General features: G+C 42.9%; 1 protein-coding gene across 2 annotated transcripts in view; it reads left to right on the top strand.

Moving 5' to 3' along the window:
• Window positions 1-746: 746 nt before the first annotated feature.
• LYSMD2 (LysM domain containing 2) overlaps window positions 747-24,292 on the top strand; it is a 46,259-nt gene continuing 22,713 nt past the window's right edge. The window contains exons 1-3 of one of the 2 annotated variants that reach the window (XM_073653039.1): window positions 747-1,120; window positions 21,045-21,388; window positions 23,421-23,881. In XM_073653039.1, the coding sequence (XP_073509140.1) occupies window positions 878-1,120; window positions 21,045-21,388; window positions 23,421-23,454 (621 nt within the window). In that variant the 5' untranslated portion in view covers window positions 747-877 and the 3' untranslated portion in view covers window positions 23,455-23,881. Of the gene's footprint in view, window positions 1,121-21,044; window positions 21,389-23,420; window positions 23,882-24,292 lie in introns of those variants that run through there. The other variant, XM_073653038.1, reaches the window with a different exon arrangement.

Here is a 24,292-nt window from a genome sequence, read left to right as displayed (position 1 = left end):
GTTTTGACAGAAAGAATAGTGACAAGGTTTTGGGTTAGACTCTGTAGAAAATGCCTCAAATACGGAAATGTAAATCCTAAAATCAATCATGGAATCATTCCTGAAGGAAGCACAATTTACTAAGAATGTATTAGGAGCTGTTCTGTAATAAATGGAGAATAACAAGTAAGAAGGTGCCTCCTATACAACAAGAATATAAAGAATAACAACAGTACAAATATAAATAATGATAATAATAATAACACCACTAATAACAGTAAATACTACTAATAATAATGTATTATGAGCTGTCCTGTAAGAAGTGGGGAATAACAAGTAAGATAGTAAGAAGGTGCCTCCTATACAACCAATAATAACAACAGTACAAACATAAATAATAAATGATAATACAATAATAATACCACTAATAACAATAAATAGTACTACTAATAATGATATATGAACTTTTCTGTAATATGTGGAGGCTAACAGCCAGCAATAAGAAGGTACCTCATATAGAAGAATCTAAATAATAATAACATAAATATTAATAATAAAAGTACAAAAATAAATAACACTAAGTAATAATAGTACCAAAAATAAAATAATAATACAGTCAGTACGAATACTAATAATAACTGTAAATAATACTACTAATGTGCCCTGGGGGTCGCAGCATGTCCGGTGCACACACAGTGCAGCCTGGAGATGCCCCGGGGGGCGGAGAGTGACGGGACACGTGCTCCACACCGGAGGTCCCGGGATAACACGGCCACTCCTTCCTGTGCTGGGATCAGAGGAGCGCCCCCTGCCGTCGGATGCCGGTGATGCAGGCAGTGGAGGCTCCAGTACATGTAGCCTTCTTACCGTTACCGGAGCGTGTTCTCCTCCGCAGAAGATGGCGGGATTGTCCCCGGTGCTACAGCCGCACAGGGATGCGGGGAGCCGGCTCGGCTACACCATGTTTCCCAGCTCGGAGTGCGAATCTGAAGCAGAACTGTCTCTGAGCCTGGCCCGGACCAAAACCCGCTCGTACGGGAGCACGGCCAGCGTGACGGCGCCCTGGGCCGAGAGGTTCATAGAGCACCCGGTCAGCCCCGGGGACACCCTGCAGGGCATCGCGCTCAAGTACGGGGTGACGGTAAGCTGCGGCCAGGCCCGGGGGGCTGAGGGCTCTGTGCCCGGGAGGTGGCCGTGCCCGTCTGATGGGCGTGTGGGTGACCCATCACCTGTGGTGTCTGCGGGCAGGAAGCCTGGCACTGCCAGTGTCTGCGGGGAGAGCCCATGGTGGCACATGTACAGGACATGGAGTCCTAGGCCCAGCTCACACTGCGGGGTGCGGAGGCGATGTGGCTCTGACTATACAATAGTATGTGTGTGTGTATTCTGGCCAGTGGCTTGTGCCCCTCCTGCTGTCATCATGTATGTCTTTCCGTGGCCGCAGTCCCCATTGGAGATGTTGGGGTACGTGCCCCCGATCAGGAACAGCAGAGTTTTGGACGCAGTGTATTTTCGCTGCGTTTAGTGCACTATTTGGATTTACCGCATCTGATGACTGAGAATACACACATGAGACTAGCGTCTGCGCTACGGACATTAACCTGCTGCGGCTCATAAGCCCGCACCACAGGGGAGTTTACGCAGCGTAAAAAAGCTCAGTAGGCATGGGGTCTCTATAACACAGCGAAAATACGTTGCGTCCAAAACACTGCTATTCGTGATGGTGGGCACGTACCCTAATGACAGCCCCAGGCCTGTGCACACCATGGCTCTTGCTCACAATGTCCCCGGATCGGTTACATGTTGGATACCACAGGTGCTAGAGACCCCTCTGACCTGTAATGGGATCTGTTGATGTCCGCTGGCATTATTCTGACCAGAAGACGAACGCTGCATGACGCGCTCTCCCCATTATAAGTCAGGGGGGTCCATCATGTGGTGATCGGGCACTTCCCGTTTTTGTCTATATGAGCAGAAGTAATAGTGCTGGTGTGAATGTAGCCCAAGGCCTTATGCTCATTATTCACTTGTACCTGTCAATTCTGTTTGCAAAAAGAAAGGCAGAATTTTCTTCTATGTGATAACTTTTTTTGGGGGACAGCGTTTTCCCCACCATCTCCTACTGAGCATTCTGGGATGGGATAGCAGGACGCGGATGCCCTCTGGGTGGGCCAGTGTTGTCATACACTTATTCACTTGAATGGGTGATTTCTGTCACACTTTGGTCCCCATCTATTATAAATTCTCTGTCCCGGGTGCAGATCTGCGGGAACAGCTGCAGGCTTGTGCTGGAGTCTCCTGACTGGTATCTGTCTAGTAGTTCATGTAGATGCAAAAAACACTCGCCCTCTTGTAACTTCGCACTGCATCATGAGAAATCGGACATTAGACCCTATATCGAATATATTTATGGCGGCTATACACTTTTTTTTTCTTTTCCCTTGAACCCCAGTCCCAGGAGAGAGCAAGGAGTTACATATGGCAGCTGATCTTCTCCCCTATCTTCTATGGCTTTCACCACTATGGATGGGTAACCTTTCTGAAGCTCTGCACAGTTCTCATTCTCTGTGGAGTTTAAAGGGAACATGTCATCAGATTCATGAGGCAGGAACCTCGGGCAGCATGTATCAGACAGTGGCTGTGCAACTGCAGCCATGTATGTTTTACTCTGAACGCTGCCGTATTTCAGAGGGAACTTACTTTGTAAAGCTGGTTGGAGACTATGGGTCTGATTCATCAAAATTGGCGTTTTATAAACCCAGTCTTAATGAAGGCAAAGATGTGTCTGGTTCTTTAGGGGGCTTGTGCCTTTTAGTGAGTTTGACGCATCTTAAAACTGCTTTCCCTTCTGCCTGAAACGTTACTCCAGGGGCTGCCGCACATTTTTGCCATAGTTTTCACCACTTTATGACATTCAACAGAGCTGTTTCTAGTATTAGGCATTTTTTCTTCCTGATATAGGGCATGTGGACAAGGTTTGTTGTCATGGAGTATCACCTTTTAGTGTTTGTTGACACGTGACATAATTGCAAGGTATTTGGTGTGTAAAATACGCAGCGTTTGAGAGTATCAGCAATTTCTGAATTTTTCCACCTTGCTGTGTATTTTACCATATTTTAGCATGTTAATTCTTTTAGCGTTTTCCAGTATTTCTCAATCATTCAAATAAATGGAGAAAATAAAACAACGGAACTGCCCTCCTCTCACCCTCTTTACAGCTGGCGGGGGATGGTTTACATGCTAGAGAGTGTGAAACTTGAGATGGCATTGACATCACCTCCCTCCTCTGATAACCCATCTCCTTGCTCTGTTCTGTGTCTGTCTCCTTTCTTTTGTGTGTTTCTCAGATGATACAATTGACTTGTCTTTTTGTCATTTATCTCTGGAGAGATAGTGCGGTGATACCATGTTGCAGGGAGGGTGGAAGGATATGGGCACATTGAGGATCAGATTCATAAAGACTGGCATTGTTCACACTAGTCTTGATGAGGTGATGCTCTGGACTTAGACGCTCCTGATTCATGAAGAGGTGCATGCCTATTAACACTAGAACTACTGATGGAGTCATTTTGACTCCTTTCGTTTTTTATTTCTCTTCTGTGACTACATTTTTCAGAATTCCGGCTTGAAACTCGGTGACTTTTCCTCAAATATGATGTGAAAAAAGATTTTGTGAGAATAAATAATTTTGGTGAAAAATTTGTGCATTTTTTTTCAAAATTTACCAAGAACTACTGAAGGGAGTCATTTTGACTCCCTTCTATATTTTGAGGTCCTTTTGTCACTAAATGTTGCTATAAAGTTTTGTGCATAATTTTTTCACTCTGTCTTATTTACCCTGATGTTCATATAGATGTAGTTCAATTTACATGTCAACTTTTCACATTTTCCTTGTGTTTTACCTGCTTGTATTACTGTGTAATGCTGAACAAACTCTATCTGATGAGGAGCTAGATGCATTCATTGCGATATTCTATGCTCGTGGAATATCTGGCACGAACCGTCACTCAATTAGCAGTATTTGGTGTAATGACTGGGGAATACCGTTTTGCAAAGCGACAATGTCTAGGGACCGCTTTGTTGAAATTATGAGGTTTCTCAGATTTGATGAGAAATCTACTCGATTGGAGAGACTGCAAACGGACAAGTTTGCTCTATTTTCTACTGTGTGGGACAGGTTTATTGAAAATTGTATTGCGTGTTACAAACCTGGCCCATACATAACGGTGGATGAGCAACTTTTCCCAAGCAAAACTAGGTGTCCATTCACGCAGTACATGCCTTCCAAACCAGATAAATATGGCCACAAATATTGGCTAGCTGTTGATAAGAGGAGCAAATATCTGGCAAATGGCTTCCCTTATCTAGGCAAAGATGACACACGCCGTGCTGAGGACCGTTTAGCTGATCATGTGGTAATGAAGTTATTGGACCCGTTTTTGAAAAAAGGTCGCAATGTTACAACCGATAATTATTTTACTTCAGTAAAATTAGCTAAACAGCTAAAAAGCAAAGGAACAACCATCGTGGGAACACTGAACAAGATAAAGCGAGAAGTGCCTAAAGAAATAAAATCCATGAAAGAGGAATTGTACAACACTAAAGTGTTTAGAAATGAAGACAATTTTACACTTACAGTATATCAAGGAAAGCCCAACAAAAATGTTGTCATTTTGAGTTCCGTCCATCCAGATGTTGTTATTGCGTCTGATTCCGCTAAAAAATCTCCAGAAACGGTAAAGTTTTACAATGAAACAAAATATGGAGTAGATGTAGTGGATCAGATGGCACGAAAATATACCACACGAACATGCACAAGGAGATGGCCTGTTCATGCATTTGAAAATGCCTTAGACTTTGCGGGTATAAATGCATGGATAATATTCAAGGAGATTACCCACCAAAAAATGTCACGCAAGGCATTTTTGCAAACGCTTGTGAGAGAGTTGAGTGGTCCTTATGTCACAGATAGGGAAAAGGGTTCCACGTCCCAAGTTTCTACATGCTCAGAAGTGATGGTTCAAACAAAATTTTGCCAGATCAAAGAAAAGTGCAAGAAAAATAGATCTGTCGGAAATTGTAAGACTTGTGGTAAGTCTTTATGTGGGCAATGTACTGCCATAAATCAAAGGCAATGCCTAAAATGCGAAACACCAAATGTTTAGAAGGTGAATTCTGCGCCATATTTTCATTTTTATGCTCCTCCACCTACATTTTCTCTGCTTTTTGTTCTTCAGTTGTTGTTTATATGTGTGCACTTGAATAAAAAAAAATGTTTGAAAAACGTCTATTATAATTATTATTTTCTGTAGAAAAATAAGAAAAGCAGAAAAAAAACAATCAAAAGCATTACTGTTGGATCTCACAATAATAATACATTACAAAAAATATAATTATTAATAAATAACCACAAATGAAACTCTAAAAATAAACGAAAACAAGCAAGGAGTCAAAATGACTCCTTTCAGTAGTTCTAGGCGGGGTCACGAGTCCAGTTGTCCTAGTGTTAATAAATCTGGACTGGCATGTGCCTCACCAGAAATTTTACTCCAGTCAGGTACTGGAGTGACATCTCTGGTATACAGAACACCACAGCTCGTCATAAATTAGTTCAGGTCTGGAATCGCACCCTGTCTCGCCCCTGTCAACGAGAAAGCTGCAAAATTTAGGCACAACTCCAAGTTGCATCTAAATTTTGCAACTCTTCAAAGCTTTTATGCCAGAATTCTGGTGTGAAAGGTTTAATGAATCGAGCCCTGAGGTTTTTTTTTAGTAGTTTTCGTTGCAGAAAGTCAAACTCAAAACTAGAAATTCTACTCAAAAACTCAAAACCTTGGAGTTTCTACTTCAGAAACTCAGCAAAAAGACTGTGTACACACATCCACAGCGCAGAATCAGGGAGGCTATGTCTGCCCTGTAGCCTGTGTGGTCAGCAAATGTGAAAACTTGTTTTCATGTGTACATATACACGGATACAAAAGACTGCCAAAAAAAATGAGGCTGTCTGTTTTGATATAATGGAAGTTGTGTATAACAAATACACTATCTTCTATATACAGATATATTATTATATACACTTCTCAAAAAACTAAAGGGAACACTCAAATAACACATCCTAGATCTGAATGAATGCAATATTCTCATTGAATACTTTGCTCTGTACAAACTTGAATGTGCTGACAACAAAATCACACACGAAAATCATCAATGGAAATCAAATTTATTAACCAATGGAGGCCTGGATTTGAGTCCCCCCCAAAATTAAAGTGGAAAAACACACTACAGGCTGATCCAACTTTGATGTAATGTTCTTTAAAACAAGTCAAAATGAGGCTCAGTATTGTGGCCTCCATGAGTGTGTATGACCTCCCTACAACACCTTGGCATGCTCCTGATGAGGTTGCGGATGGTCTCCTGTGGGATCTCCTCCCAGACCTGGACTAAAGCATCCGCTAACTCCTGGACAGTCTGTGGTGCAACATGACGTTGGTGGATGGAGCAAGACACGATGTCCCAGATGTGTTCAATCGGATTCAGGTCTGGGGAACGGGCGGGCCAGTCTATAGCTTCAATGCCTTCATCTTGCAGGAACTGCTGACACACTCCAGCCACGTGAGGTCTGGCATTGTCCTGCATTAGGAGGAACCCAGGGCAAACCGCAACAGCATATGGTCTCACAAGGGGTCTGAGGATCTCATCTCGGTACCTAATGGCAGTCAGGCTACCTCTGTCGAGCACATGGAGGAGGGCTGTGAGGGCCTCCAAAGAAATGCCACCCCACACCATTACTGACCCACTACCAAAACCGGTCATGCTGAAGGATGTTGCAGGCAGCAGATCACTCTCTACGGCGTTTCCAGACTCTGTCACGTCTGTCACATGTGCTCAGTGTGAACCTGCTTTCATCTGTGAAGAGCACAGGGCGCCAGTGGCAACTTTTCCAATCCTGGTGTTCTGTGGCAAATGCCTAGCGTCCTGCACTGTGTTGGGCTGTGAGCACAATCTGTGGACGTCAGGCCCTCATACCACCCTCATGGAGTCGACTTCTAACCGTTTTTGCAGACACATTCACATATGTGGCCCGCTGGAGGTCATTTTGCAGGGCTCTGGCAGTGCTCCTCCTGTTTCTCCTTGCACAAAGGTGGAGGTAGCGGCCCTGCTGCTGGGTTGTTGCCCTCCTACGGCCCCCTCCACATATCCTGGTGTACTGGCCTGTCTACTGGTAGCGCCTCCAGCCTCTGGACACTACGCTGACAGACACAGCAAACCTTCTTGCCACAGCACGCATTGATGTGCCATCCTGGATGAGCTGCACTACCTGAGCAACTTCTGTGGGTTGTAGAGTCTGTCTCATGCTACCACGAGAGTGAAAGCACAACCAACATTCAAAAGTGACCAAAACATCAGCCAGAAAGCATTGGTACTGAGATGTGGTCTGTGGTCCCCACCTGCAGAACCACTCCTTTATTGGTGTCTTGATAATTGCCAATAATTTCCATCTATTGTCTATTCCATTTGCACAACAGCATGTGAAATTGATTGTCAATCAGTGTTGCTTCCTAAGTGGACAGTTTGATTTCACAGAAGTTTGATTTACTTAGAGTTATATGCTGTTGTTTAAGTGTTCCCTTTATTTCTTGAGCAGTGTAGTTGTTTATGTGAAGATATTCATTGTTTCTTTACAGATGGAGTGGTATTCGCAGTACCCAGTGTCAGGGCCATTTGTTTCCTCTAGACATTGTTGTTTGTACTGGCTGTTCACACAGATTTATTTTTGATGTGACATAATCCTTCCTGGACTAAATTACCATTTTCTTTTCCTATTCCTAAGGGTCTGTTTACACAGACCGATCGGAGGCACAATACTGCCCTTGTTTGAATGTCTGTGTTAAGCCCCCGTCTTACATAGCGAGATCGCTAGCGAGATCGCTGCTGTGTCACGGTTTTGGTGACGCAACAGCGACCTCACCAGCGATGTCGCTATGTGTGACACTTTGCAACGATCAGGCCCCTGCTGTGAGGCCGCTGATCGCTGCAAAGTGTCCTGGACCATTTTTTGGTCGTTGCTGTCCCGCTGGTCAGCACACATCGCTGTGTGTGACTAGCGGGAGCAGCGATCAGCCTGGTAACCATGATAAACATCGGGTTACTAGGGGCACACGCGCACCTAGTAACCCGTTGTTTATCATGGTTACGAGCCTGCTAAAGTGAGTGGTAACCTCCCGCTCACTGTAGCAGAGTGGTAACCATGATAAACAACGGATTACTAGGAGCGCGTGTGCCCCTAGTAACCCGATGTTTACCATAGTTACCAGCCTGCTCCTGCTTCAGCAGGCTGGTAACCAGGAGCAGGACATCGTGGAAAGATTCTTTCCACTATGTCGCTGCTCCCCTGATCGTTTTGTGAGCCTGCCTGTTTGACAGCTCACCAGCGACCACATAGCGACGCAGCAACGATCCCTGACAGGTCGTATCGTTGTCGGGATCGTTGCAGCGTCGCTAAGTGTGACGTGGCCTTAAGAACAAAGTAAACTTTTCACCCTGAACGATCTATAGATCGCTAAGTGCGCATAAGCTGTTATGGTTCTTGGCAATGTGAGGCCTGTTTACACGGGATGAAGCTGAAAACTATGACTTTCTGTGAGTTGCACCCAATTTCAAAACACTCATTCATTGGGTGATTAGCAAACTGTTTACACGGTAAGATAAGCATTTTTAACAACGTTCACAGTTATCTTGTAATGTAAATGCCCCTTAAAGGGAATCTGTCAGCAGGTTTTTGCTATGTAATCTGAGGACAGCGTGAAGTAGGGGTTAAAACACTGAATTCAGTGATGTGTTAATTATCAGGCTGTGTGCTGTTGTTTACTTATACTGCTGCGTTTTATCTCCCAAGATTTTGGGACTGCTAGACTGACTCCACCCCTTCCTGTGATAAGCCGCTCACTGTCAATAGACAACATATATACAAAGCCTAGTGTGGGTGAGGGAAGCTTCCTGAGCTCTGCTGCATGCTACATCTAATAACTCTCACAACTGAGGCACCCAGTAAACAAAGTGATAGGCTGCGTGCCCACTAAGCATTTTCCAAGCTTTTATGCTGCGGCATTTACGCAGCGTAAACGCCTGGAAGACGCTTGGTAATCCGCCCCCCATTGTCCCCAATGACAAGCCGCAATGTCAATGCCCATGCTGCGCTCAAAAATCCGCAGCATGTCCATTAATTTTGCGGACACGCAGCGTAATCGCCGCCATTGACTTGCATTGGACCGCGTGACATCCGCATCACTACGTGTGGATAAGCGGATATCACACGTGTTTTGTCTGCTCCTTCCGGTCTCTGACATTGCTCGCGCTGTTGTGAAGGACCTGCCGTGACGTCATTGAGTCATGTGACCTGACACATGACTGAATGAAGTCACCGCAGGTCCTTCACACTACCACGAGCAGTGCAAGAGACCGGACGCGGTGGAGATAACACCGGAAAGTGAGTATAATATATATTTTTTTTTAACTAACTTGGTCACACTACTATAAATCCATGCCGGTTTCATGGATTTATATAGTGTGAACAAGTTGTCAAGCACTTTTCCAAGTGATGCTAAAATCGCTTGGAAAAGCGCTTGATAACCCGCGTGCGGAAATGCATGCAAAAACGCTTGACAAACTCTTCTACCTGGCGGGAAAAACGCATGTAAAATCCGCATGTGTTTTTCCTGCCAGGGAGAAGCATAACAAATATGCAGCATTTCTGCATCGTGGGCACATAGCCATACATCGCTAGGAATTAGGGTCTCTCTTCCTACATCATGCTGCTCTCAGATAAGGTAGCAAAAACCTGCTGACAGATTCCCTTTAAGGCTATGTGCGCACGATCAGGATTTGAAGCAGAAATTTCCTGAGCGTTTCCGCATCTCCTTGCCAGGAAAAACGCTGCAGAAATTCCGCACATTCTTTGACGTGTTTTTGTACATCAATGAATGCTTTTTGGAGCTAAATAAAGTAATTTGGTGGGACATTGCTAAAACCCTTGGATTACCGTCAGAACTGGGGTGAGTATATTGGTTAATTTAAATGATTAAAGAATGTCTCTGTTGTATTTCAAATAGTGTTTGCTCTGTGTCTGTGTTTATTTAACTCTTTACTTTATTTTAATTAGGTTTGGTCATGAAAAGGTCTGATTAACACCTTGATATCACCAAACAAAAGAGCTGGGTGTCAGCTAGTCCCATTCACTCAATCTTCATTAGGATTTCCATTCTTGTAATTTATACTGCATCTGTGAGCTGCTACTTTTAGCCTGGGAAGGTGCCATTTGCAAACATGGTCCCTGGCCATTAATAACAGCTCACAGCTGTTTGTTTCCACGATCAGCACTCACCAGTGCTTTGGACGCAGCATATTTTTGTTGCGTCCAAAACGCGGTGTTCTAATGCCGCACTTTTGTTGTCCGTACATGTGAATCCACTGCATATAATGACACTTCAATGGGTCAAAATCTGCAGGTGAGACTAGTGTGTCCGCTTCAGAAATTTACATGCCGCGGGTGAGTTTGGGTACGTGGCCACGGTCAGGAGCCGCTGCTTGTTTATGCAGTGTCAATCCCACAGCGTCCAGATGTTACAGCATAGTGGATGGGATCTCTAGAAATCCCATGTCCACTATGCGTGCTTGTGAGGCTGCGAATCACCCATGGAGACTGACATGCGGTTTGTCTTTCAGGACTGCAGCATGTCAAATTCTCTTGCGGAGTCACTAGTCTCTGTAACAGAAATTTGACCACTAGAATGTATTGAATGCGGTAATTCACATGGTTCCGTGAACACGTGTATTTACCTGCGTTCAATAGAGTGCAACGTTTTGGACGCAGCGAAAAATCCAAAGCACTGCTACGTCCTGATCATGGGCACAGAGCCTAAAATTTAAAAAAAAAAAAATGGCGTGGGCTCCGGCGTCATTTTTATAACCAGCAGAGGGAAAGCCAACCGCTGGGGGCTGATATTAGTAGCCAGGGAGGGGGCCATTAGCCAACAATGTTCCCTGGCTATTAACCCCTTTAAAGCCTGGGGTTTATTAGTACGCCCCAAGCCATCACCCCCAGATCAGTGAGGGCTCCGGTTCTGATTCTTACTGCAGCTGACATGTGCCCGCAATAGCCGCGGGTGGAATTGCGATCCACCCGCGGCTGTTAACCAGTTAAACGCCGCTGTCAATCTCAGACAGAGGCATTTAACAGCGCCGCTCTGGAAGCGCGGCCTTAGCCCCGCCCATCACGTAATCGCAGGTGATGGGTAGGTATGGCAACCCGGGGTCTGCAGCAGACCCCTGTGGTTGTCATGTGTCGCTAGCTATGAGCGCCACCTAGTGGTCATCACTTATAGCACAGGAGAATTTCTCCTGCATACAGGCGATCTGCTCGTCGCCTGTATGCAGTAGAAACGATCAGGAATCTGCAGCTTCTAATCTCCTGAGACTATTGAAGCATGCAGAAAGTGTAAAAAAAAAAAAAAAAAAAAAATGGTTTTAAAAATATAAAAGTTTAAATCACCCTTTTCTCCCCATTCAAAATAAAATAATACTAAAAAATCCCCATACACATATTTGGTATCGCAGAGTTCAGAATCGACCGATGTATCAATATAAAAAAAGAATTTAATCTCATCGGTAAACGGCGTAACGGGAAAAAAATTCTAAACGCCAGAATTACGTTTTTTTTTGTTGTCGCAACATTGCAGTAAAATGTAATAGGCAATCAAAACATCGGATTTATCCCAAAATGATATCAATAAAAACGTCAGCTCGGCACACAAAAAATAAGCCCTCACCCGGCCCCAGATCATGAAAAGTGGAGACGCTACGGGTCTCGGAAAATGCCGCTTTTTTTTTTTTTTCTTTTTTTAAGCAAACTTTGGATTTTTTTTTCACCACTTTCACCTATACTTGTTTGGTGTCTTTCAACTCGTAATGACCTCGAGAATAATAATGTCAGGTCAGTTTTAGCAGTCAGTGAATGTGGTAAAAAAAAACAACTGTGGAATTGCATTTTATTTTGCAATTTCACTGCACTTGGAATTTTTTTCCCGTTTTCCTGTACACAATATGGTAAAACCAGTGAAGGCGTTTAAAAGTACAACTCGTACCACAAAAAATAAGCCCTCACATGGCCATATTGACCGAAAAATAAAAAAGCTATGGCTCTGGGAAGAAGGGGAGCAAAAAACTAAAATGGAAAAGCCCAAGGCCCTTAAGGGGTTAATATGAACCCACAGCTGTTTGTTTAGCCTTTACTGGCTAGATTACAGGGGGACCCCAGAAAGAAGTTGACATGGGGTCCCCTTATAAAATCTAACCAGCAAAGGCTAAACAGACAGCTGTGGGCTGATATTAATAGCCAGGGAAGAGGCCATAAATACTAGCCCCCTCCGCGGCTATTAATATCACTCAACAGTCCCAGAAATGGCGCATTCCATAAGATGCGCCAAATCTGGCACTTGGCCTCCGCTCTTCCCACTCCCCTGTAGTGATGGCGAGTGGGGTAATGGGGTTGGAGTTCACGTCAGGCTTATATTGGCCGCTGACGTGAAGCCCAGGTTAGTAATAGAGGGCGTCTATAAGACGCCCCCATTACTAACTGCATAGTAAAGTGGTCGCCGCTTTTTCAATAAAAGACATGGCCAGAATAAGGTATTCTAATGAAATAAAAAACATAATTTTTTTTTTTTTTTTAATTATTGTACGGGTCCGTGAAGCCATCGGTCTTCTGAAAAAATAAACGTAAAATAACAAACAACCATATCCCTCACCTGTCCGCCGTCAACGTCCACGTACAGCCAGCGATTGTCCCACGGCGATCCGGGTCACTTCAGCAGTGACATCAGCAATGTATACTGACAGGGGTGTAAAATCACTCCTGTCACTAGTGTACATTGTTGTGCAGGAGATCACTGGGTTTCATCAGCTGATCAGCCCCGGGGAGCTCTCACCACCATCACCCTGGGAACATTCTTCAGAATGCTCACACGGTGAGGTCATGTGAGCAATCAGCTTATCGCTCACGTGACCGCAGGTCCTGGAAGCACAGTATACTGCGGGGAGTGAGCGCGCTCCCCGCAGTATACCGTCGGGAGGAGAGGATCTTCAGGACCGAGGACTCCGGGGGCCCGCTGGACAGGTGAGTATAAGGATTTTTTTTTATTTTTTACTTTTTTTTTTTTTTTTTTTCACTGCCGATGGTTCCCGGCTCTGTTGAGGAGAACTACTGCTCCTGTTATCAGCGGGAGCGGTGGTCGCATGAGAGGAGTTGTAGTCCTCCTCTCCCGACCCGGGTAACACCCGCACCGCGGTCCCGGAGCGTTTCCCGCTCATTGGCTTTAATTGAAACGCAGCAAATCCTCAGGTATAAATATTATACCTGTGGGTTTTTTGCGTTTCAATTAAAGTCAATGCATGGGAAACACTCCGAAACGTTGGGCATAATGGTCATGCTGTGGTTTTTTCCGCAGTGCTAATCCTGAGCGGAAATTTCTACACAGCACATCAGGATTAGCATTGCTATAGCTGGCAGACCTATTAACGAGCATTTTTTGCAGCGTTTCCGTGGCGGAAAAAACGCCGCGAAAATGTGTCAAAAACTCTCCGTGTGCACATAGCTTAATGCAGAATAGAATAGTCCCATTAATAGCACTAGTGTAAACCCAGCGTTAGCTGATTGTACTATAGCTCAGGTCACGTTTCACACGGACTCTGTTTTATTAAGACCAATAGGTGAGATGTTTTAAATACTTTGTTCAGTATATATAACCAGTCAAATATTAATGATGGCAACAAGTACAGATAGAAAGAAAAGCACTAACTTTTTTTTTTACACATCTATATATATATATATATATATATGTATATATATATATATATATATATATGACCCTGATATAACAGGGATATCCACTCTGAATGCCGAAAGGTCATTAGCACATTGTACTTTGTTAGTGATAAATTTTGGTAGATAAGATTTTGTTTTCTTTTTGTTTATTTATAAAAATATCTGAAAATTTGGAAAAGTTTTCAAATGTAGAATTTTTATACCCTTAAGCCAGATAGTCATACCACATAGAAAGTTACTAAAAATCTTTTGCCATATGCCTACTTTACATCCACTTGATCTTTCAAATATCCATTTATTTTTTTAGGATGTCAGAAAACTTAAGAGTATGTCACCCGAAAAAAAAACACAAATTAAACCATTATTTAGGGGGCTTAGACCATACAAAAATCATACTTGCACTATAATTTTGATTGTGTAGTTACTTTGAAAATGTTTTAGTCCATGCTTTAGTGCATCCTTTAAATGACCAAGGGCTCAGTGCACTGTTACACTTACTCAATTGGAGCAGTTCCCCTGATTCTGATTGACAGTTCTCGCAAGGAGTCTGTTATTGACTTGTGATGTAGTTAAGACTGGAGGAGTACGTAACTGATCCTCTCCTTCTCTATAAAGCCACCTGCTACATTTTAGAGTTTAGAAAAGAACCCACCAACCTCCTCACTGATCTCTGCAGCTACTGTGTAGAGATGCATAGCTCAGCTTTGTTGAACCGTAACAGACACTTCCAGATCACAGTGCTGTCAGCTCTCCCCCACACTAACGGCCATGAGATTAGTTCTGGAAGTGTTTGTAATGATGCAGCAAAGCTATTCTGTATCTCTACACAGTTGCTGCAGTGATGAGGAGCGGGCTTTGTTCTTTTCTCCCATGCATGACACTGGCTGCTTATGATTGGTCAACCTCATGGAGGGGAAGAAGTACACACCCCCAGAGACAGATCTCTGGTAACACCCACTTATACTATAGCATAAACCTAAACATTAAAAAGTATTATCTCTGCAGTGGAGAAGAGAAATTAAAAAATAACAACTGTTTCCCTCAGCTGTGAAGTCACTACTCCATGATATGACAATTTAGCATGCTCAAACTGATGAAAGGTTCTCTTCAAGTGAGTTATCCATACTACATCATTGTGTACGCTAACTGCTGTTTGGACATGCTGTGGGGCTCAGAATGGAGGACGGACCATCTGGCTTTGTGAGAATGTATTTTGATGGACTTTTCTGGGGGAAGTGCTATGCCTCTTTTCCATACGTAGCTTTTGTGCTACCAGAAAAAGGGAAGCTCCTATTCTTCTATTGAAAGATGATGGACCCAAGTGGGCGCTTGTTTATGGGATGAATTTTACGTTTTATTTGACAAATTTGGGCTTACAAATATTTTTTTTTACCCTTTTTTAAGGCTAAGTTCCATTTATCCTGTGCTCTACCCAGAACTTGCATTGTGTTTTCTGTCTGAATATCCAAAAGCAAGGAGTCAAAAAGATCCCCCGACGGAACCATTCACCCTAACAAGACAGCTGGAGTCACTTTTTACTACATATGGCCTCTGTTCCAGCAGTGTCCTGCTTTTTTATGCATCCACAAAAACTAGATTGAAATGTAGTTTACTACACATTTTGTTGTTGCGGAAACCTCTTTTAAAAATAAAAAGCTACTTCAAATGAGAATCTATATGAAACTGCTTGGTAATTAAGCTGCTTATGGAGGAGCTGTGCTTTCGGTGCAGGGGCCACTTGCTGTCATTTTGGCTGTGACCTGTAGTATTTTTGAACTTCTTGTGTATTCTTGGATTCATTACATGGCCGTTAGTGCTGAAGATCTTACTTGCTTTTCCCTCAGACTTGTCAAGTATTTTCCAGGAGGTGCTGATTTTGTTCTGTCAGTCCTGCGGTTCTTATCATTGTGCACTCAGGTGTAGGATTTTCGGTTTCTGAGCGTTCCTCAAGTTTCATGTTGACAGCAGTAAATAACTTTCCATTTTGGTGGGAGACAAAAAGAGCAACATGCCCCTACATGTCATCATCATTCAGGGAGTTCAAAGCCACAATAAGCTATAAATCTTGTTCTATTAAGTACAGTACTTTAAAGGAAGAAATGCTGATAAATCCAAGGCCACAGAAGGAAACACAAGTGCTCATTTGAACGCCCTCTCACCCTTCTCCAGCTGCAGGTTTTTGCCTTTTTTTTTTCTAGATGTGTGCCACAAACTAAAAAGACCCTACAAAAAGCCCCTCTACCAATCCCTAACCGCTAATAAATCGGCCATAAAGGCGTAGTTAGACCATTTCCTGCAGACTGATGGCACCTCTGGTGATAGAATACAGCAGATGAAGGGGGCAGGCAGATACTTCGGGAAAAGTTGACCTGCTGTGACTGTCATGCCTAAAGAGATTGTCCCACCCTCCAATTCCACTCACAAATCAGTAAAGTTGAGAAAAACCCAATTTGCGCCACATAACCAGGCAGAGATCCATGTGTCAATGGTATTATTGTCCAGGACAATGTTCACAGTCCAGCTTTGAATGACAAGGTATTCAGTAAGTGGTCTTCTAAAATCCCTAGTGTATGCGATCTCCCCCTAGTGGGGACTGCAGGCAACCAGTCGATTTGAAGAAAAATTGAGCTTTGACTTTTAAGGCATACTAAAGGTAATTAAATTGATTTTAGAACTTTTTTTTTTTTTAACTGAAAAATGGGAAGGGTGTACTTTTAAAGAGGCCTTGCCACTAGGTCAGAAGTGGCCATATTTTTGCTCTCATTTTATTAACGCTACTCCCTTGAGTATTCTGCTATGTGTTTTGTTTTTTAAATCCGCCTTACGGTTGCAGAGATATGGGCCTTTTTATTTAGTGCTATTTGTTAGTCTTTACTAAAGGGGCGTGGTTCACAGGATAATAATGCATGGCAGCCTAAAGACACACCGACAATCACAGGAGCCTTGGAAATGGTCATAGACACTAGCACCAAATATAAAGGCCCCATACCTCAGGAACCGTATGGCGGATTTAAAAAATAAAAATTAAATACTCAGGAGCTTTGGAAATAAAATATATTCAAAACTGTCCACTTTCGGTTTGGTGATGGGTCGTCTTTCAGGTCTGCTTTTTATTTTCATGTCACAGTCAAACATACAGCTTCAAGCTGTCATTTTTGTCCTATGTTCCACTCTTTTAGCCAGTGGTTATTATGGGGATTTTGTGAATTTACTTAATTAAAAAACTTAATTTGCTTAAAGGGGTTTTCCCACAAACGAAGTACATTTTAATTATTAAATATTGGAGTAAAAACAAGCTGCACAATTGAATGTGTTAAAAAAAAAAAAAAAAAAAAAAACTCTTCCTGTGGTGAGATAATGTTATAAATGGGCCCCTGCTGTGTACTGTGTAATGGCTGTGTCTGACCGTGCAGAGCTGCTCCAGTTCATGATCTGAAAATAGCAAAGCTCCTGCCAGGGGATGAATGAAAAGAGAGGATACAGACCAGAACAGCATGGCATTGCAGCTGATTCTTTCTGTGATGTAAAATATATCTTTAAACCTGCAGGGAAAAGTTTTGTTACAGAAAGCAGCATTGGCAATCCCACGCTGACCTGTCTGTATCCTCTTTTGCTTCCTCCCCTGCCCAGGAGATGTGGTATGATCAGACCATGTTCCTGTACAGTCAGACACGGCCATTACACAGTACACAGCAGGGGCACATTTATAAAATTATCTCAGCACAGGAACATTTTTTTTTTTTTTTTACATATTGTGGAACTTTGTACATTTTAATCAATAGATCTTGGAAGTAAAATACAGTTAGGTCCATATATATTTGGGCAAAGACAACATTTTTCTAATTTTGGTTCTAGACATTACCACAATGAATTTTAAACAAAACAATTCAGATGCAGTTAAAGTTCAGACTTTCAGCTTTCATTTGAGGGTATCCACATTAAAATTGGATGAAGGGTTTAGGAGTTTCAGCTCCTTAACATGTGCCACCCTGTTTTTAAAGGGACCAAAAGTAATTGGACAGATTAAATAAATGTAAATAAAATGTTCATTTCTAGTACTTGGTTGAAAACCCTTTGTTGGCAAGGACTGCCTGACGTCTTGAACTCATGGACATCACCAGACGCTGTGTTTCCTCCTTTTTGATGCTCTGCCAGACCTTCACTGTGGTAGTTTTCAGTTGCTGTTTGTTTGTGGGCCTTTATGTCTGAAGTTTAGTCTTTAACAAGTGAAATGCATGCTCAATTGGGTTGAGATCAGGTGACTGACTTGGCCAATCAAGAATATTCCACTTCTTTGCTTTAATAAACTCCTGGGTTGCTTTGGCCTTATGTTTTGGGTCATTGTCCATCTGTAATATAAAACGACGACCAATCAGTTTGGCTACATTTGGCTGGATCTGAGCACACAGTATGGCTCTGAATACATCAGAATTCATTCGGCTGCTTCTGTCCTGTGTCACATCATCAATAAACACTAGTGACCCAGTGCCTCTGGCAGCCATGCATGCCCAAGCCATCACACTGCCTCCACCGTGTTTTACAGATGATGTGGTATGCTTTGGATCATGAGCTGTACCACACCTTCGCCATGCTTTTCTCTTTCCATCATTCTGGTAGAGGTTGATCTTGGTTTCATCTGTCCAAAGAATGTTCTTCCAGAACTGTGCTGGCTATTTTAGATGTTTTTTAGCAAAGTCCAGTCTAGCCTTTTTATTCTTGATGCTTATGAGTGACTTGCACCGTGCAGTGAACCCTCTGTATTTACTTTCATGCAGTCTTCTCTTTATGATAGATTTGGATATTGATACGCCTACCTCCTGGAGAGTGTTTTTCACTTGGTTGGCTGTTGTGAAGGGGTTTTTCTTCACCATGGAGATTATTCTGCGATCATCCACCACTGTTGTCTTCCGTGGGCGCCCAGGTCTTTTTGCATTGATGAGTTCATCAGTGCTTTCTTTATCAGGATGTACCAAACTGTAGATTTTGCCACTCCTAATATTGTAGCAATTTCTCGGATGGGTTTTTTCTGTTTTTGCAGCTTAAGGATGGCTTGTTTCACCTGCATGGAGAGCTCCTTTGACCGCATGTTTACTTCACAGCAAAACCTTTCAAATGCAAGCACCGCACCTCAAATCAACTCCAGGCCTTTTATCTGCTTAATTGAGAATGACATAACGAAGGGATTGCCCACACCTGCCAATGAAATAGCCTTAGAGTCAATTGTCCAATTACTTTTGGTCCCTTTAAAAACAGGGTGGCACATGTTAAGGAGCTGAAACTCCTAAACCCTTCATCCAATTAAAAAGTGGATACCCTCAAATGAAAGCTAAAAGTCTGAACTTCAACTGCATCTGAATTGTTTTGTTTAAAATTCATTGCGGTAATGTCTAGAACCAAAATTAGAAAAATGTTGTCTCTGTTCAAATATATATGGACCTAAGGCTATGTGCCCACGATGCAGAAATGTTCTGGATTTTTTCCTGAGCGTTTCGTCATCTCCCTGGCAGAAAAAAACGCATGCGGATTGTACATGCGTTTTTCCTGCCAGGGACATGCGGATGTGAAGCGTTCTTCACATGCATTTCCGCATGTGGGTTGACAAGCGCTTTCCAAGCGATTTTAGCATCACTTGGAAAGTGCTTGTCAACTTGGTCACACTATATAAATCCATGCAAACAGCATGGATTTATATAGTGTGACCCCAAAGAATGGTTAAAAATAAATGTATACTTGCCCTCCGATGGCCCCCGATGTCCTGCTTCACTCCTTTCTCCCTTGTCCGCAGCGGTGGATTGAAGGACCTGCCGACGTCAGCGTCGCGTGACCCGTCACATGACTTTGACGTCAGCGCAGGTCCTTCATTCCATCGTGAAGTGCCGGGAAGCAAGGAGGAGCGCAGCGCGGGCCGCCGGAAGGTACGTATATATTTATTTTTTATTTTATTCTTTTTTTTACAGATTTTTTTTAATGGTACCTGGGTGTGGATGAGACTCTCCTCTCATCTACACCCGGGTACCATCCGCACATTAGAACGCGCCAATTACGCAAGTACAGATGCAGTCTTGCGGAATTGGCGCGTTCTAATGCAAGTCAATGGCGGCGAAAACGCAGCACTTCCGCAAAATAATTGGTAGTGCTGCGTTTTTTTCCGCAATGATAATCCACAGCAGAAATTTCCGCAGCATGTGCACAGCACATGCGGATTATCATTGGGGAACATGGCAGGCCTTCTACCATGCGTTTTTTAAGTGTTTCTGCAGTGTTTTTGCCGCTGCGGAAACGCTTAAAAAGCGCATCGTGGGCACACAGCCTAATTGTATGTTCCTGTGCTGAGATGAAGCCCAATGCTTTTTTTTTTTGTTTGTTTCCTCACTTTTGGATAAGGGCTCACACAGACGAGTGTATTGAAATATGGATGTGAAGAGCTACATTATATGGACTAAAAATAGGGCATTTCATGTCCATGCGTAGATGCTCTTTATTATCGGTATTTTCGTTAGAAGCAATGTGTGGGGGGTCATAGGGAGCTTGGTTTAATTACTTCTTAATTGACATGGCAGCAGCAGTGACGCTACAACTACAGCTGAAGTTAACTGCTCAAGTTATTCACTGGGCTCTGTGGTGATGCCAATGTAGACAATGGCACAAGACTATTGAGCACAGTGATTGGTTGCAGCAGGCATGTGCTGTAGTTGTGATGTGATGGCGGCAGTCATATCAACAAACACTGGGAGCAGCAGAAGGAAGGCAAGACTGGAGCCACATGGATAAGTAATGCCCATCTAGTTATTTTTACGCAGATAATTCCTATTGAATCCTGGAAAACCCATATATCCTGAATGGCCAGCTATGGCATGACGGAGAAACAGTAGCTTGCCATGGCATTGGTCTTCTGCCACAGGAAGTGATACTCGCGCACAGATCAGTATACAGGCTGGTAGACTTTCTAATGAGCCCGTACAAGGCTGTGTGTACACTCGCATACAGGGGCTGAGCGCTTACAAGCAGTCTGTTGAGCGATCAGTGGGACTCTTATGATCCGGACCTCTACTGCAAATCGTTTCAGCATTTACAACATATTAAAAAAAAAAAGCAAAAAAAAACTGATCATATAGGTACACTTTAAAGTTACATATGATTCTGCAATAAATGGTAATTCCGTATTGTTTTCTCCATTATTTTTCAGATGGAACAGGTGAAAAGGGCTAACAAACTGTTTTCTACTGATTGTATTTTCCTGAGGAAGTCACTAAATATCCCAGTTATATCAGAGAAGCCCTCTCTATTTAACGGACTTAACTTGTTGGACTCGCCAGAAAATGACTGTCCAGAGGACAGTAGTGCGCTGGTTGAAGAAGAGGTGTCACCTCCAGCAAATCCTACCTCTCCGCCCACCTCTCCTGGAACAGGCCGGCCTGTGGTTACACAAGATGAAGAGCTATCTGCCAAAGACTTCCTTCATAGATTGGACTTGCAGATAAAGAGATCCACACAGGCAGCCAAAAGGCTGAAAGAAGAGGAATACCTCAGGTAATTATTATGATAGCACTCTATGGACATCATACAAGTGGTCTCTTGCTTGGACCCGTAATGTATTAGTGAGAGCACATGCAAGCTTAAAGGGGTTGTCCGGTCAAGTGTTAGGTCTGCTGTCACTCTGTGTGACTGCAGACTTATGAATCCCCACAGCACACGCACTGTGCACTGCGGGGATTCGCCAGTTTCAGACCCGGTAATGGAGGGTATGTATAAGTTATACATGGCCCTGGCCATTCAGCACCGTCTCGCTCCATACACTTGTATGGAGCGAGGCCACGCCCCGTCTAGTGACCTGGATGGCCAGTGGGGGCGTCCGACAAGAAGGCGCGGCCTCATTGAAAACAAGTGTATGGAGATATGGAGAGCGCGGCCATGCCCACAGGCCGGGGTATGTATAACGCATACATACCCTTTGTTACCGGGTCTCATACCGGCGAAACCCCGCAGCACACAGTGCTTGCAGGTAATCACTGCAGTCCATCAAAGGTGTCATGCCTCATAGACAAGGAGCGCAGTGCTCAGTCTCTTTGCTATAGAGCTTTAAGCACTTCTCTGATGCTGGCCCGATTTCTGCATCCACAGATGCGATCCTGAAGACAAGTTAAGAACAACCCTTTAAGCGGGCCATACATATAAGATAGCTGATAACCAAGAGCTTGTTGGCTATCTGTCCGAACTATGCCATACATAAGAATGTTTCGCTCAATCGATTTTTCATGTGTTTTTTTTGAAACGGAGATCTGAGAAAGCCACTGCTAAACTGCTCTAGTGTAGAGGGTAGACCGTTAAAATTTACAGTGTCTGAACCTTATAATACACCCCCCACATGTCCCGGACATCATCTATCTGAGAGAGTTAGGAGCAGGGTTGTGGAGTCGGTAGGCCAAACCTCCGACTCCTCAATTTCCCTGACATCCGACTATGCCTCCGACTCCACAGCCCTGCCTCATTACTGAGCATCTACATAAAATGCAGCACGGATTCATCTCCACTAAAAGCCGAGATCCTTAGATCAGAAACAGAACATACATTTATAGGACATTTCATAATTTTACCAAATTCTTATGGAAACACAGCACATCCTGCATTGTACTAATGTACCCGATTTATTATATATTTTCGGAGTCGGTCCATTTTATTCCGACTCCACCATAATGGACCCATCTTCACAGCCCTGGTTAGGAGGACCTTATTCACACTAGATTGTCGGCCAATGTCAGCGAGTTTGGCTGCCTATAGTCTAATGTACAGGGTGGTCCAAAAGTAGGTGGCCAGAAAATAACATCATTTATTTTGATTTATATATAAAATTATATTTACTAACACAAGCATAACATTGACAATTAAATTTTATTCTGAACAATAATACAAAAGCCCTTAAATTTTATCAACGCAGGTGCTCAAACTGTTTTCCATTACAATTTGCAGAGCTTTGAAGTCTGCCTCTTACGCTTCGACAAACTTTTTTGCACAAGTCTCTTTGGGTATTAATTTCTTGAAATGCATCTCTTATGTAATTTTTCAAATCACTGACACTTTTTGGTTTTCGACTATAAACTTTGTCCTTGAGTACTCCCCAAAAGAAAAAATCCATTGGGGTCAAGTCTGGTGAACGTGCCGGCCAATCCATTTATTAGGAAATGTTTCATCAAGATACTCGCGGACTACTATTGAATAATGTGGAGGGGCCCCATCTTGTTGGAAATAAAGGTCATTTGAATTAGGCTGTTGCTGTAACTGGGGAACAACTTGATTCATTAGAATTTCGAGATACTTATCTCCTGTGACTGTTCCATCAAAAAATATTGGTCCTAAAACACCAAAACTTGAAATACCACCCCAAACATTGACACCAGGCTCATTTAGTTGTTGCTCTAATGTTAAATGCATGTTCTCATTGTACCAGTAAATACAATTATGTCTGTTAATATGGCCGGATAATTTGAAAGAAGCTTCATCACTCCACATAATGTTATCTAAAATTTTCTTCAATTTCATTAAGCATAATCTCACTAAATTGCAGCCGCCTGTCTGGATCATCCTCCAATAAACCATGAATTAGACGTGGATGATAAGCTTTCCACCCAATAGATTTCAGTATTCGCATGATAGAAGCTCGTGAAATTCCCAATTCCAAAGAGGCTCTTCTGATGGACTTTTTTGAACTATGAACAAATGTTTCAGCAACAAGTTGTTTATTATCTTCTGTACAGAATGTTTCGGGTCGACCAGTTTTTGGAGCATTAAGGATTGAGCCAGTGGCATTGAATTTGTCACAAATGCGGTAAATGGTTTGTCTCTTTGGGGCTTGAGTACCAAATGTTTCAACCCAATTTTGCTCTAACGGTTTCAGCATTTTGAGATTTCCAATACTCTGTTAAAATCCATTTTCTTTGATCTGTATTTAAATTATTTGCCATTATGTGTTATCTGAATTATTTGAAAAGAAAACAGATTTGGGGGAGATCTATCTGTGAAAACTAGATCTGTGAAACTGGCTCAGCTGCCCTTAGCAACCAATCAGATTCCACCTTTCATTTTCCAAAGAGTCTGTGAGGAATGAAAAGTGGAATCTGATTGGTTGCTAAGGGCAACTGAGCCAGTTTCACTTTACACCATGTTTGATAAATCTCCCCCTTCATAACCTTGTTACACTTTCTGTCCACCTACTTTTGGACAACCCTGTATATGGAGGCATTTAGACCAAGTTTATCTGTTTTTAGAGCATATCGATGTTTTAGAGTAGACTGAAGACTACTTCTCAAGACACAAACCAACAAGAAGGTATAATAAGGAACCACAAAGGTAATATTATCAAGAATAATTCAATATATTTTATTCAACAATCAAATATAAAAACACCACAAGACTAAAGACATATTAAAAACAAAACAG

The sequence above is a fragment of the Phyllobates terribilis genome, unplaced genomic scaffold (genome assembly GCF_046119375.1).
Source record: "Phyllobates terribilis strain yellow unplaced genomic scaffold, ASM4611937v1 Scaffold_11__3_contigs__length_659146591, whole genome shotgun sequence".
Taxonomy (NCBI): Eukaryota; Metazoa; Chordata; class Amphibia; order Anura; family Dendrobatidae; genus Phyllobates; species Phyllobates terribilis.
This window is presented reverse-complemented; position numbering and strand designations above follow the sequence as displayed.